At 30.1% G+C, this 15,796-nt stretch overlaps 1 protein-coding gene across 1 annotated transcript; it reads right to left on the bottom strand.

The window, feature by feature from the left end:
- Nucleotides 1-1,944: 1,944 nt before the first annotated feature.
- On the bottom strand, nucleotides 1,945-7,126 carry LOC134273578 (alpha-N-acetylgalactosaminidase-like). The gene is made up of 9 exons (XM_062755771.1): nucleotides 7,061-7,126; nucleotides 6,768-6,770; nucleotides 4,909-5,069; nucleotides 4,552-4,726; nucleotides 3,590-3,764; nucleotides 3,311-3,405; nucleotides 3,026-3,187; nucleotides 2,530-2,727; nucleotides 1,945-2,297 (listed from the first exon to the last, which is right to left on the bottom strand). The coding sequence occupies exons 1-9, from the start codon at nucleotides 7,124-7,126 to the stop codon at nucleotides 2,043-2,045; spliced, it is 1,290 nt and encodes a 429-aa protein (XP_062611755.1). The 3' UTR covers nucleotides 1,945-2,042.
- Between the last annotated feature and the right edge of the window lie 8,670 nt (nucleotides 7,127-15,796).

Below are 15,796 nucleotides of genomic sequence, written 5' to 3'. Positions count from 1 at the left end.
GAGTGGGGGGGGGGGGAGTAGTACTTTTTAAATAAAATTGTCCAACAGTTTTCAGTGAGAACCTAAGTATATGAAATGTTGACTCTTATAATCCTAGAAATAAAATATATTGTCATGTTAAGAGTATGATATTCTGTGGGGGTTCTGCAAGTCAAATATCTCCTTTTTCTTAATTGATTTCAAGGTTCATTGTAACATTATAAAAATTGTTATCAAACTCATATTAATGTGAACTTTAAACAATATGTATTTAAGTTGAAATATACATTTTTGGTTTTTACATTGTCTTTGCTTTGAAAACAGCTCAGGTGGATTGAAAACGAATTTCGATCTGCTATTTCAATCCGATGTTTTCCAAACGTCCGCGTCGAATTGTACCCACCCATTTCGTTGTCTATCACGGAATGTTTTGATTGTAACTGATTTCCAATTTTGCCAGTAAACAGTTTTGTATTAACAATAATTTCAAAGAAATGTGTAGTAGAAATGACTGTATATTTCCAATTTTGTTCATTAATGTTTTTTTCCTCCTAAAAGGGGGGAGGGGAAGTGTCACTATCATATATTGAGAGTGAAATAAGCAAAATATATATACTTTTGGCGGAAATTTCCAAGATTTTGCACTGTTTTCACCTTTTAACATTACAAGTAACAGCTTTTTTTATAAGAGATTGTTCTGCATATAAAGACCACTTGGATTATTGAACTGCGTTGTTTATTATTATTGGACTAGTCCATTTATGGAATAAACAAAGCGCGGGATCGGGAAACACATTAGAAAATAACATTTCATTAGCGTTGCATGTCCATCTGAAGCATTAAAAGAAGGTTAAAAGGACAGACTTCATTTAAGGTTTCGTCAAAGGTCAACATGACTAAAAAATCATTTTTACAATAGCTTTAAAACTATGTGTGGTATAAAGTCAAAATGTTTACAGTTTATAAATATATCATTGATTAATAGATAGAAAGTATCGCTTGATAAATATTTTTAAAAAGATATTTATTGAGAAAAATTGTATCAGAGAATGTGCATATTAAAGAAAAATGCACCTGCTTAATTATGTCTTTTTTGTGAAAACCACCATGGCAGAAATAATATATGTTTATCATTGAAGGGCAAGTTGGACGTGAATGGTCCCTGAAAGGCTGTTATTGAAAGCATGACATGTATAAAGACAAAACCCCTATAAAATACGCCAGTTGCAATGTACTTTCAATTTCAAGTCTTAACATTTGGACAAAATAAACAGGGAAAACAACTTTCCAGAGGCTATCCAAGTCCAACTTGCCCTTCATTGATAAACATATTTTGTTTCTGCAATAATGGTTTTCACTAAGAGCGCGGCATTAATTAGGTGTATTTTTTGAAAATATATGCATTTTTAAGAAGAAATTTTCTCAATCAATATTTTTTCCAAGTATTTTTTTTTTATCAAGTGATACATTCTATCTATTAATCAATGATATATTTATAAACTGTAAAAGTTTTAACTTCATACCCCACATAGTTTTGGGGCTATTGTAATAATAATTTTTTGGACATGTTGACCTTTGACGAAACCTTAATTCCATGGAAGTGAGCACATCAATTCATACACTAGAATAATCCAAGAACAGTGAATGGCATGGAATAATATGTTCCGTGCAAACAGAGTAAAGGAAGTAAACAATGTACAGTAGTATTTTGCATCAATATATATAATATCATTCCTTTTTTTGAAAATTGTTCCTTTTAAAATGCAGGTAAAGAATTCCAATGTAAATCAGTTTGCGCAAACTTTAGCTCTCTAGGTATGATCCCATAATTTTGGATGATGGAAATATTGATCCTTACACCGCCTGGCGCCGTGACTTAAGACAATAATCTTGATTCTTTACAAAAAATGTAAAAAAAAAAACGAATTTCCATCCAGTCATTGAATACTTTCGATAATGCCTTTTACTTATACACGGCAAAAAACATACATGTAATAAGCTGAAAACTTTATCTGTTTAGATGCGCGTGCATTTACATGACTGTGTAGTATGTTTATGACAATCTACATCCGTTTAGCGATAAAAAGTTGAACACCATGTGGATTTACATACATTTCAAGATAGTGTCCCTTTGCTATGATAAAATTAATTTTCATTTCAAACGCCTCTGTAAAATTATATGATCTTGTTGGCGGTAGTTTTATGTCATCCAATGTAACTTTAAGGTATCGTGGCATTCCATCGGAGTTCTCATTTACAAATGCTAGTGCAGTCCTATTGTGCGAAAGATTCCGGCTCCAAATTTGAATTCCATTCACCTAGGAAAAAAATAAGTATCTTGCAGTTCTCGATACTAAATCCAATCATTAAATCTTTTATAAAATTTAGCATGTATATGAAAACAAATATGTATAGGTAACAAAAATATATTTACATTTTTATAAAGACATTCAATATGCATCGCTGAAATGTTTAGTGTTTCTCTTGAATAATTTTTACAAAAGAAAATATTCTGGTATACATATTTCAAGTCTACAGCTTTTACTCTACCTTTCTCAACAGAATGGCTTGAATTCCCAATTTGTCTTGGTTGATAGAAATAATATTTCTGTTTTGAAGAAGAGCTTTTGATTGGCTACGTATGTGTCTTAGATCATTTGACATTATAAGAGGCGCTGCCATCATAGCCCACATAGCAAGATGTGTTCTTTCTTCGTCATAGCTCAAACCAAAATTACCTAAAATAATCTATGGGTGAAAATAATTAAAACATGATTTAAAATCAAATTCAGTAGGTATTTGAAAGGGTTTAGAGTTTTTAATGTTGATAAACACCCTGCGCATTTATATAAAATGTTACTTGAACATTAATAATTTTCCAATTTTATTTTTTATGAGCAAAATATAAACAATTTTAGCATAGCTTGCAGGGTAAAATTAGACCAAAAGAAACACTTCAAATTGTACATCTATAAAGGAATAATAGACATTTATATCATTAAGAGTTATCTCTCTTATCAGAGTATCAATGGACCTTAGAAATTACCATATCAGGATCGTTCCATCCTCCGGGCCCCGCATATTGTGAAAATAATTCTGAGTTGTTTCCCCAAAAATTAATTATATCTATGACGCTGGACCACGAGTCCTGAATATCGAAGTAATTTCTCCACAAGTTACAAGTATTTCTCACTGCAGCAAAGTCAACCTAGAGAGAATTATTTTATATAAACGTTTTGTAACAAAGGTGATATTTAAATCTACGGCTTAATTTCGAAAATTCAGAAATTTATTTAATACATTTATGTACATTGTATGAATCCAAACTTACGGAAAGTCCTCCAACTATTTTGTAAAATGGCCATTCACATGAGTAAACAATTTTCTTTCGCGTTCTGTTCAAAAAGAATTCCATGGCTTCGTAACCTTAAAGAATTGATATTTTCTTTATGTTAGATTTTTGTCTTCTTTAAAACTCAACAAACCTTTTTATAATAAACACAAAATACAACTTTTGTTATAAAATCATATCCAAGGATCGAAAGGACTTTCTTTTATTGTAATTGATATTTTTTCTAATTATTTGTCTAAAATATAACTACAATAGTACCCGCTTGAAAATCATTAAGATTTGAGTAACAGCCGTCAAATTTTAAGTAGTCAACACCCCAATCTGCAAATGTCTTGGCATCCGTTTGCATGTAAAATTCACTTCCGGGAAAGCCACCACATGTTTTCTTTCCAGAGTCTTCATATATACCAAATTTTAGACCTTTTCGATGCACCTGTCAAAAGAAAATTAAAAACTGTATAAAGAACAAGGTTCACCTTTGCCTTATTTGGCCCTGTGTATTTCTGAAAATCTGAAATTCCATAGTTTTAGTTAACAATGCATTAAATATCCCTTAGATCTTTGGTGACTGTGTATCTATCAAAAATCACGTAATTTTCTGGCTAGTCAATGCATTATGATGTCACAAATTGCGTCAATTTCCTCATATTCTGAAAAAGTGTACAAAAACGGCCATTTTTAAAGCTATTTTTCAATATTTAATATAGAGCGCAACCTCTGATCTAAAATATGCAACTCGTATGATAGAACTGTTTTTGAGAATTAAAAGACAGGTTTTATTTTTTAGATCAGAGAGTGCGCTCATAGAATTTTTCTTCCCTGAAAGTACTCAATTATACCTGTTTGCCTAGAAATTCAAGAACACTGCAATTTCATAAAGCCAGTTCTCCAAGACCTGGACTTTTAGGAGAAAATTTTATTACGATATGAAAGCACTAAGTCTCTATTTTATTTTAATGCTTCAAATTTAAAATCAAGTGTTGGTCAATCAATTGGTATATCTACAGGGCCATTTTATGCAAAAAATGAACCGACTTCTTTACTGTTAAATATAATGTATTTATCATTTTTAAGTTTGCATTTAATTTCAGGGATATTATTTTGGATGTCATTTTATGTCGTCAAATCAGATTACCGTTCAATAAATAACGGTTAAATATATTTTTTAATCACTATGCTTTTTTCAGTAATCTTTTTATGGTTATACTTTTTGTGCTCACATATTCTGCTAAATTCTTTATTCCTGAAGGAAATCTGTTTGGATCGGGAAGCAGTCGACCATCTTGATCTCTTTGTTGCGCCAGCCAGCAGTCATCAATTATCACATACTCATAACCAACGTCTCTGTAACCTTCCGACGCCATTATATCCGCCATTTCTTTTATCAAACGTTCACTTGCAAAAAAAAAAAATATAATTAACCAAACATGGCAAATACTTTGCAAGAATACATGTATTTATAACACAAGAATGTACAATATTTCTCAGTATTGTTTTAACACATATCTATAGAACAATATTTCAATTATAAATATAAAACAATTAAAATAGCATTTTTTATCATTAAATAATGAAACCTGATACAGTTTTCTGGATCCCTTTCACAGTCTGTATTACATCGAAATCTTTCCCACGTTAGCCATCCCATAGGTGGAGTTAACGCCAATCCGTTATCCAACGCATTTATGTCTGGTTTCAATAATATCACAAATAATCCTATTATCAAAAAGCTCTTCATCTGTAAAAGGAATAAGTGATTTTTTTTTAACTATTAGATTTATTTTTTTCCTGATTCATCATGACAAAAACATTTCACCTTGCATATGATTATTTACCCTTTGTATGACGTAGGAAAGAAAACAAATCAACACATTAATTTGCAAAACGGTTTTCTTCGTATGAAAATTGTCAGTGTTACACTAAACTACATGTACATGTACATGCAAAATTTATATAATAACATTTATATATTCTTTAAGTAATTTTGAGAATTTACCTGTTTTAATTAGTCCATTCCCCTCAGAGTTGTTCACTGAATTATCGCTCTATGACGCCACATGCACAATTCATTATCCTCTCCCGTGAAGTGATGAGTCAGTGGAAAAAAAAATGAAAATCAATAATGTGACAGCTGATACAACCAAAACAAAACTTGAAGTTCATCAGATTGAGGTTTACATACCAAATTTCTGTCAAATTATTCTGATCTGAACAAAAAAAAATGACAATATGAAAATATCGACAAGTGCAGGGTAATAATGGTAATGGTAAGACCCCCACCCCCGCCAACCCTGGGTGATGAAGTATGACTTTACGTAGAGTTGAGGGAAATTATTTCTAAAGAGGCTTTCACAATCAGTGTTGCCCGAGAAAAAGCCATTGATTGCTTTGTCATATAAAACAAATCAATAAATAGGATTTTAATTTCATTTATCAACATTCAACAAATCATTGATACCAATACATGTATATTGACTGTATTGACTCGTTAAGTTGCAATGATTATGTAGCCCAATTTTATTTTTTGCAGAGACGTTATATATTTTCTTTTTGAAAAAGAAGTACTAAAATGACCATTAATGCTTGTTGTTAAAAGCTATGATCAATTATGTTCACCATGTAACCTTATTACACATTACAGAATTGTAGTTGGAATTTTTTTTATTTCCAACAAGTTCACTAAGCATTTAACTGATATTTGTGTACTTTATTTCAATAATTTATTTAAAAGGGTATGTCATGGCAACAATTGTTACACACATTACTATTTGACAGAAAAACAAGTCAGTTTTTATATTCTCCTTAACAAAGAAGATTTTATATCAAGATTATATTCAGATTTGAGTGCATAACAATAGTGTTTACTATGAATCAAGCAAGTTTTAAGAATGTAGACTGTTAAGGGGTTAAAAGTAGAGCAGCAGCAAACCTAACTTTAGAGATGTATTGCTATAATATATTATATTATTTCAAAGATGGTAAAACATTTATTCTTTTACATAAATCTTGTTTGAAAAAATATGAAATTTGTTGATGTTGTCTATACCTTCAAAAACAAAAAGAATAAGGTTTTTGCCGTAAAACTCTTTGTAATCAGTATGAAAAATTGGGAGGATGATAAAGATATTTTGTGCTCTGCTAATTGCCAGAATTTTAAAGAGTGATTCAGTAAAAGTCTTTTTTTCAACCACAAGGTCCAATTTCCACAACCTCACAATAAAAATGTTAACCACAACCATGACAACCTAACAAAAATAAGTTAAAGCTCACATTTCTCCCAAGATCATTAAATCAAAATTATTCTTCCCAGTGGTTGAATGGTGCCATCGTAAAATTTTAAAAATACTGAAATTGCATTAATCAACGGTACGGAAGAACATATTAATTACATGTAATTGTCCTTTTTGGCAAAGTTCACCTCTTCTTTGTCACATACCTTCTGAAGAATAAATATAAATAAATGCCACTCCAAACATTTGATTAATTGTATGACCAACAATTCAACATCTGAAATAAATTCCTTGAAGTTGATCTGAGTTGCATGATTCTGCATCCCTCGTTGATTATAATCATTGAAATAAACTCGTATATGAAACCAAACAAAATGTGATTGATCATTTTCTTTATTTCATTACAATAAAAATATATTTTTTTTTTACATATGATATAAACTTTATATACAAAACAATGCAGGTGGAATTTCTATATCATTTTCAATTATCTTAATACATTATTCTTTTCTGTTGTTTCTTCATTAAAAATCTCATCCACACGTTCATCAGTTGTTGATAGCATTCCATCTTACCAAGACCTTTAGGACATTCAATTACCATTCCCGATCTTTTAGAGTATCTTCTATCCATGATGCTGTCGTTTTCGTACCCTAGAAAGAGACTGAATATAAATATTCTGTTTTGGCAGGAATCATATCCATAATCAGTTACGATTCCGTTTCAATTTTTTATATTTCTTATCGATAATCAAGGAATTTTTTTTTTTGATCACCCGGCAAAAATCTTTATAATCCTTTGACTCCAGGTAATTTTTACCGATCCTTTATTATAATATTTTTCCGTTTCACACATTTTTGATTTATGTGTTATCTGATACTGTTGATTAATTCTTGCGCCTCCTTTCTATAACAGATTTGTGTGAATAAGATTTAGCGTGAGGGTCAATGATTGTTACATTTATATAGTAAATGTGAATGAAAAGTCATTGGTCATTATAAAATTTGATTGACTTGTATTTACAGGAGTCGGTTATAATTTTGGAAATGAGTGACGATTGGTTTGATTTTTCTTCCTTAAAAAATATGAAAATATTATTTTGTGTATAATCAAAAGCTGGATTCCTTCTTTGTTTATTAAATAAAAATTTATTTCATTAATCCGCATTAATAATTTAATTAATTCTCCTGCTGTTTGTCTTAATTTAATTTTGTATTGATTTTTTGCAAGTATTGATATTCTACTTATAAAAAAACTAACAATATGGCTAAATATATGGACAAAATTTCTGGTTAAAATGAATGACAGAATCTAATAAAAAAAAAAATGCATGAATTTCTTAATTCTGCTTTATAGGAAAATTACTTTGGAACAAATTTGGAATTGAAATTTATTTTTATATATTGAAACCCAAAGAGGTTTTATATTTTCAAACCCCTACAATTAAAACATAAGATTCAGAGTACTATAATAAGGCACTTTATCACTCTTTCTTATTTTGAACAAAGAAAGTATTCTGTGACATTGAAAATACATTCCAGACAACTCAACAAAAGGTTGATCTTTTTTTCCCGAAATTTGGAATGGCGGCAAAAATGATATTATAAAATGTTTTGCATGTAAAAACTATACATTTGGACGTGGCATATAAAAAAAAATTATGAACATGATTATGTGCTTGAAAGCATTAGCAAGCATTTATATAATAGAGCTCAACGTACAAAAAGAAATATTCAGCCATAATGTTGTTACGTAATTTTTTATCTATTGTTATGATCAATTTAGTTCAACAGCTACACGTATATATATATTTTTTTAAAAATTGTTGTTACATGCACAAGCTGTAAGAAAAACAGATCAGCAATCAGATGCAAAAAAATTGTCGAAATATCCCAGTATAAGAAAATATTACTCAAATTAACCAAATATGTCTAAGAAAAAAATTAATTGCAATTGTCTTAAAAAGTGCATGACAATTTGACGAACGTAGTCTTACCAAAATCAGAGTTGATAAGCGGTACAATTATTAGTGCATGGGCAATTGTGTTGAAAGTGATGGAACACAGGATCAATTTCGTAATCCATTGCATTTTAATGTCTCCTGAAACTAAAAATTGACAAATTAAATATAATATTTTATTATCTTTTTACAAACAAAAACGAAATCATCGTACTTGCACCTGAGTTTTCTTAAGAAGTTAATTAAACTTGCGAGTTTACTAGTACTCCTTTATATACAGTAGCGAAAATAATTTGCGAATTTTGCGAGTTTTATTTTTAATATAAATTTACTTTTTCAAAGTAAAAGGAAGCAATTTTACCTAAATCCTAGACCGTGTATATTTTGGACTCAAAAGTAAAATTTATAACAAATCAAAAATTTATTTATTAAAATATGCTTCAGATATATTACGTTATAAGAATTGCTTTAGAAAAGAAGTACCTTTCAATACCAGAAGACATGATTTTCTTAAATATGCGCTAAATCTATGAATTATTTTTGTTGCATAATATTTGCAGAGTTAATTGTGATTTCAGGTATACGTATTTTTTAAATAAACTTTTCAATAGATTTATTTTGTATTATTATTATTATATATCAGAACCATTCTTACCTCCTCCCCTGTTGTTTTGTGATGGTGCATGAACTTGTATGATTTTCCTTCTTTTGGCAGCTTATATATTATGGCTAAAGAGTATAACACCTACCCAAGAACTATCGAATTAAAAGGGTGCGACAAAAAATAAAGGAATGTGCGAACTTATCACATTTGTTTTGTACTTACCTATCTCTAATTAAATCAATAGCCTCCTCTTCCTTAGACAGTTCCGTTGAAATATGAAGTCTTCAGATTGAAGTTTAATTAAAAATGGATTAACGTGAGGAATCATAATGGTAGACTTTGTCATTATCAGTTTTAAAGTTCTTTTTCTACCATAAATTAAAATGCTAAATTTCTAAACATATACCCGTGGAATTAATGATTGCGTTAATTCCCGAGAAACACCACACGCAAAAATAAAATTATTCGCCTTTATTCTAAGATTTTAGTGGTGAAATCTATGTAAAATCTCTTGATCAAACGTCATTTCGCGAGTTATTATTCTCTCGACTTGACGCTGAAGAGCCCATTTGCGGTAATAAGTACTGGCAATAACATAATGAATCTACAGTAGATTAACAGATTGCCTTTTAAAACAGTTGTTTTGCATTTCAACGAATACTACTGTAAATTAATTAGAATAAGCTATTTCATCTTACAACGTGGTTTTTTTTAATTTGACATACATTTATTTTTTATTTCTTTTCTCGTAACCAAAATGCGCTCGATGTATCTCGGCAGTCATGAGACATGGAATAAATTTTGAAATTATCAAATTTCAATTGTTCAAAACACTAATATTGTAAAGTCATGATTCGACTTTTATTGAAATTTAATTTAGAAAAAATATCGTGACTGCAAGCTTTGAGAAAATCAACTCAAAACATCATTCAGAACTCATATATATATATATTTTCATATATATTCTTGATTAAATCACGTGCTTAAATCAATGATTCCAAGAAATATTCTGTAAAATCGATAATACTTATCACAAAAGATCAAACAAATGAAAGAAAAAGCTTAAATGTATGACAACTCCTCAAATAACATTGTATGTGTTTACAGATAATGGTTGATAATGTTTATACAATGTTGATAAAACAATAAAAATAAGACAGATGAGACAGATTTCTTATACCTGTCTGTAGAAAACGTGTTCTATATTATGATTTTAGATATGTGTAAAATTTAAGTAGTAACATATATTTATACTATTTGCATTGTATATCTAAGATTTTAATTGATATTTGTTAAATAATTCATGATGAAAAGTTAAAGTTTTAAATGTTTTCAAGCATGGCATATGCACTTTCTTTCAATATTTAGAGGGTAAGAACTAAGATTTACAGATTGGTCTACAGGAAATGCGCACTCATCCATGGGACCTGACCCTACCTCCAATGTTTTAGACGTCCGTGTTTACTCTGCTCCGACTTTGTATTGTTTTATGGACTTTTGATCTTGAAAACTGTTCATCATCTCCATACGTATCATGGATTTAAACAACTTTTCATCCAAATCTTTATTTTGTCTCGCGAAATGTCTAACTGTTTGGGCTTTAAATATGAAAAGAAATCAACATTGCTCTTTCTTTTACAAAAGTATCCATTGTACTGTGTGTGCCAGTAGTTTTTAATGGATGATTAACCTTTGTCCCTATTTATATGTTGAAATTTTATATCTAAAATAATGTATTTTAAATACAATTAGATATATGATATGGTCTCATAAATTCTCAGTTTATTTTAAAAACTGGATCGAAAGTGGTTATAAATTCAACATTTTGAATCGTATCTAAGGACTTGTTTTAGATTGAAAAACCTACCTGGTTGAATAAAAACTTAATGAACTAAGACGGATGTTATAGAAATTAATACCCTTTTGGAAGAAATATGTTCTACCTAATGAATTGTAAACATATGTATGTGTTAAATTTCGGTAGTTGTACATTCATTTTTTGCATTTCATTTGCATTGTATGCACATGTATAATATTTTAATTGATATTTGCAGTACGATTTATGATGACAAATATTGAAGTTTAGAATATTTTGAATTGTGTCATATAATTTAATACATAGGATAAGAACTACTGATTATATGAACTTGAAAAGTCAAATTCTAAAGATATTTTATTTTGCCTGGCGTAGTATCTAACTGTTGGGCTTTAAAGATAAAATCTTCTTTGTGTTTCATTTCTTGACGATATTATCCATTATGTGCGTATGTGCGTGAAGTTTTTAATGGAGAGATCAAATGGGCTCCGATGATTATGTTGAAACCTTAATATATTTAAAACAATATTCGTAATCTTACAACGTTTAGATCTCGAATATTGTCTGAGAAGTTCTCTTAAAGTTTGAATTATATTTAAGGATTTCATGCACTGTGTTTTGGATTGTAAAATTCTTCATGGTCAAATAACAAATTTATTGAAGTGGGGAAGCAATTAGGCTTTTCAGAGTTCTATTCTATTTTTTTTCTTCGATGTCGCCTTAAAAGTTTATTGTACGGATGTTTTAAAGATTCAAGATTCAAAGAGTTATTCGAATTAAATGCATGTTTATTTATTAACATCAATATAGGAATGCAACCATTTTATGTTACATTTGTTATAACTACCATTTAAACATATCTGAAGGTGAAGTATTACCCAAATCTTTTGTAATGTAATCAATTTTAATTCTCAATAAATATTTCTTAAGTTGTTTAACAGGGAACAGGTAAGTTGATGAATGGTGTACTTTCGTAAAGGATCATTCAGTTTAAAGTCACTTAACACAACAATGGCTTTGATGATTATAAAAGATATATAAACTCTTCAAAAAAAGAAACGCATAGTAGTAACAATGCCCTGAAAAATGTATGAAAGTTTTGCCATACTTTTTATTTTTAGATGAATATGATGTATTTGAGTGAAATGCTTGATTTTTAATGCAATTGTTAACTTTACAGCTATTCTACAAGTCTCATAGGCAAAAAGGCCTGATTTTGTAAAATTTCCTTAAAAAATTTGATCTCAATTTTCATTTCTTGAACTCTGATGCAATTTTTTCAGGTACAAAGGGGCTATCAAAAGCGGGGGTTCCCGATATTATCTGAAATTTGACCCTTCCTAAAATTGCTGCAACTGAATGTTGCATAGCACAATAAGGAAAATTGGCGACTGGAAGCAGGAGCACCACAATCTACAGAGGTTTTAATGTTACGCAGAGCGCCATATCTAACCTATAAAACATAAACGATTAACACCGAACACCCAATGTTTGAAAAAATACGGTAGACTACTTGTGACATCAGCGGAATAGCTTCACTATAGAGGATTACATATATTGCATGAATGTAAAGCAATGACGTCATTTAAAGCATTAGCTATCCCTGAACTGCACAGATCATCTAACAAGACCGATTTCAGTTGACTATGAATTATTCCAAGAGGATTATTCATGCCATTGTTCCGACCCTACAACACTCCAAATATCGACTTCAAAGATCTCAGATCAATTGAGTATGACCACAGCATCACCGCTGAACATTTTGGTTTCGCTACTAGTCACGAATGTTTATCTAAAACCCTCTTATCTGTTTAAGAGTGCTGGTGCTTTGTAATGAATGTTAGACAGATAACTGCCTCCAGGACGTTAAAAAAAGTTGGTGGTGGTAATGTAATTATATGAAAAACGGTATTATAAGAAAGTAAGATTGATTCAATGGACTTGAATTCATTGAATTCTAACCAAATTAGTGATATATGTGACATTAATTTGGTAACCAAATGAATGGAAAAAGGTACTCTAACCATGTTCTACCTACACATGCCTATTCAATTTTGCAGCTTCCTAGAGCCGTATTGCAATCCTACAATAAACAGCCACATACGGCTCGTTTGATACTCCCATTCTTGCAAAGCAACAGTAACCTGTTTCTGCCACACTCAACTAAATCACTAGATTTAATCCAGATTAAGCATTGTTGGACAAAAATGGATTGACATGATTTGCCAAAGACAATCGCATCCTCAGACTCTGCAAAAGCTGACCAAAGCTCTACATTTGGAGTGGGAGAGTATTCTTATCAAGTATTTATTTCACACATTTGCTTCCGTTAGATGCCGTCTGTGGCTATCATTTGTGTCTGCGCGGCGGGGGGGGGCATACCAGATATTGATCTTTAATGACCTCAAACTCTGATTTTGAAATTCTTGAGTAATTATTACATTTAGATAGTATTCCTGTTGTTAACCACATTTCTGTTTTATTAATACATCATTTTACTAAATAATCTTTATGTTCAATGTGACACCAAAAATTCTACTATGCGTTTCTTTTTTTTTGAAGAGTATATATTCTTTTTTACTTTACCCTGATTTAGATTTTGTATTTTATTTAATATATAATAGATTATTTATGTGTTTGACTTTAAATGATATAATACAAAATCTTGATTCCGTGTTTTTACGGGACCTATTATGATATGCATATTTACTCGTGTGGAAAAGATGACTTTATCTCTGGGATCAGCTTTATTTACCATCGTACACTGCATTTATTGGTATGAAGACAATTGTTACGCTTCAAAAGAGCTGTAAAATGATAATCAATAGGGATTTTAAACTTTGGCAATTCTCCTCTCTGTCATTGTATTGAGAATTCTGAATGCAATTTTTAAATAATTGATTTGCGTCTTATCCATATGCATGTATAACCTGTTAGAGTGATTACATATCTACAGAAAGTTCTAAATCGTAGTTATTATACATCTGGTTTCTTTCAAATGGATTTATTCTTAGAATCTGTAAGTATTTTTCAAAATATTTTTTTTAATTTGGGATATTGATAATCTGAAGTCTACACAAAGATTTTCATGCGATCAGGGCCTTCTGTAAAGGATAAAAAAAAATATCGACAGCCATTTTACAATAAAGTTCATTATGAATATCCTATTCAAATATAGAACTCCTGAATAGTAGAGCATTAACTTAGATCGCAGAGTTGCAGGCCTTTTAACGTAACGCGAAAACATACATATCCTATGAATATTAGCCATATGAATCCCTTGTTATTATATTTAGGTCTCTGATATTTTTAAGAAATTTGTCTGCATCGTTTTTGTGTTACTTAAACCCAAATATATACCATTACAGTTGTAACATTATGGGCGATACTCTATTTCAGGCAAGATCTGCTTAAAAAAATAACTTTGAATTTGCAAATGAAATTCATTTTGATTCCTTTAGTCATTTAACATAGATTTGAAATAAGACTTTAAATAAAATTTAAATTGTCATTTGGTTAGTTTTTTTTAACATTAAATGTGGATAATTGCTTTTTTATCGAAATTAGTGAGGATATTTTACGAACAACACCATGCGTGCAGTTACGGAGATGCGGTGCTCATAGGATGATTAAGAAATTTGTTTCTTACAAGAAGAAAATATCATCAACAAATAACCAATAATGATGGTAAACTGCAGTTCATAAAGGACATGGTAGAAAAAGACTCCTTTTTGACCCTGGATTTAGGGTGTCTTTATGAATGATGCAACATTTAAAAATAAAAAAGTCTCAGTTGCATCAGTTAATAGTCAAACATCTGTCTTTGTAACTAGAGCAATATCTTAAAAGGTTGGGTGTCAAAAACACTATTTGCAGGTGATGTGTGGACAATTTACCATATAATAAAAATTAATATGGAAAATCTTAAATCGTTTCATTTTCATCTATAATAAGCCAAATATATATTTTGTGGTGTCTTTCAAGTTCATTAGGACATATCGAGATGGCAAATAGGTAGAAGTAATTATTTAACCTTAGATAAAACGTCCTTCATATATTTGAATAAAGAGGTCAAGGTCAGAGTATTTCTTTTTCTTTTTATGTATAGTGCTTGAATAAATTCTACAGCACATTAGTACAATAAGTAATTGGCTAATATTTAAAACAATAAGTAACAAGATGTGTTTGTGAAACGCTATGCACCCAGCAGCAACAAAGTTTGAAAAAGCTATTTTTAGTATATAGGTCACAGTCAAGGCCAAAAGGTGATTGACCTTGGTGTCATTTGAAAAAAAATTAATTAGTGAAGTGTGCATACCAAATATGAAGTCTCTATCTCTCACGGTTCAAAAGCTATGGCGAATGTGAAAGTTGACAACAGACAGACAGAGACACGAACAGGCAAACAGACAAACAGACATACAGGACAAAAACAATGTATGCCCCGATCTATCGATCCGGGCGCATAAAAATTGGAACACCAGATAATTGTCGTTAGATCTGGTCTCAAGCAAGGATGACACTTTTTTTCCATTGTATTAATGGAGAAATAAAAAAAAAAGTTATCATGATTACAAGACTTTTGAGTAATCAATTAAATAACAATTACTTGTAATGAAAAGAAATTGTTACCACTGTTTATTTTCGATAACAGATTACAAAGGAGTGTATAAGCAATAACAGTTGCTTACAATTACGCATTACGCTATGGATTTCATTAATTGTAAATACATCATCATAACTAAATGTTCACATGTACATATTATTGATATGTGTATTTTTCGAATAGATAAAGTATGATATGTGAATTTTTTACAAATATTCTAACAAACTTCCAGTACTTGTTATCAAATCT

The sequence above is a fragment of the Saccostrea cucullata genome, unplaced genomic scaffold (genome assembly GCF_032062105.1).
Source record: "Saccostrea cucullata isolate Sc308-1 unplaced genomic scaffold, CSIRO_AGI_Scuc_v1 ctg981, whole genome shotgun sequence".
Classification (NCBI taxonomy): Eukaryota; Metazoa; Mollusca; class Bivalvia; order Ostreida; family Ostreidae; genus Saccostrea; species Saccostrea cuccullata.
This window is presented reverse-complemented; position numbering and strand designations above follow the sequence as displayed.

Coding starts and splice junctions, on each gene's coding strand:
- LOC134273578 (XM_062755771.1), bottom strand. CDS start 7,126: ATGCTATCAACAACTGATGAACGTGTGGATGAGATTTTTAATGAAGAA. Junction 3,406..3,589: donor TCTTAATGATTTTCAAGCGG/GTACTATTGTAG, acceptor CAATTCTTTAAG/GTTACGAAGCCATGGAATTC. Junction 3,188..3,310: donor AAATAGTTGGAGGACTTTCC/GTAAGTTTGGAT, acceptor AATTCTCTCTAG/GTTGACTTTGCTGCAGTGAG.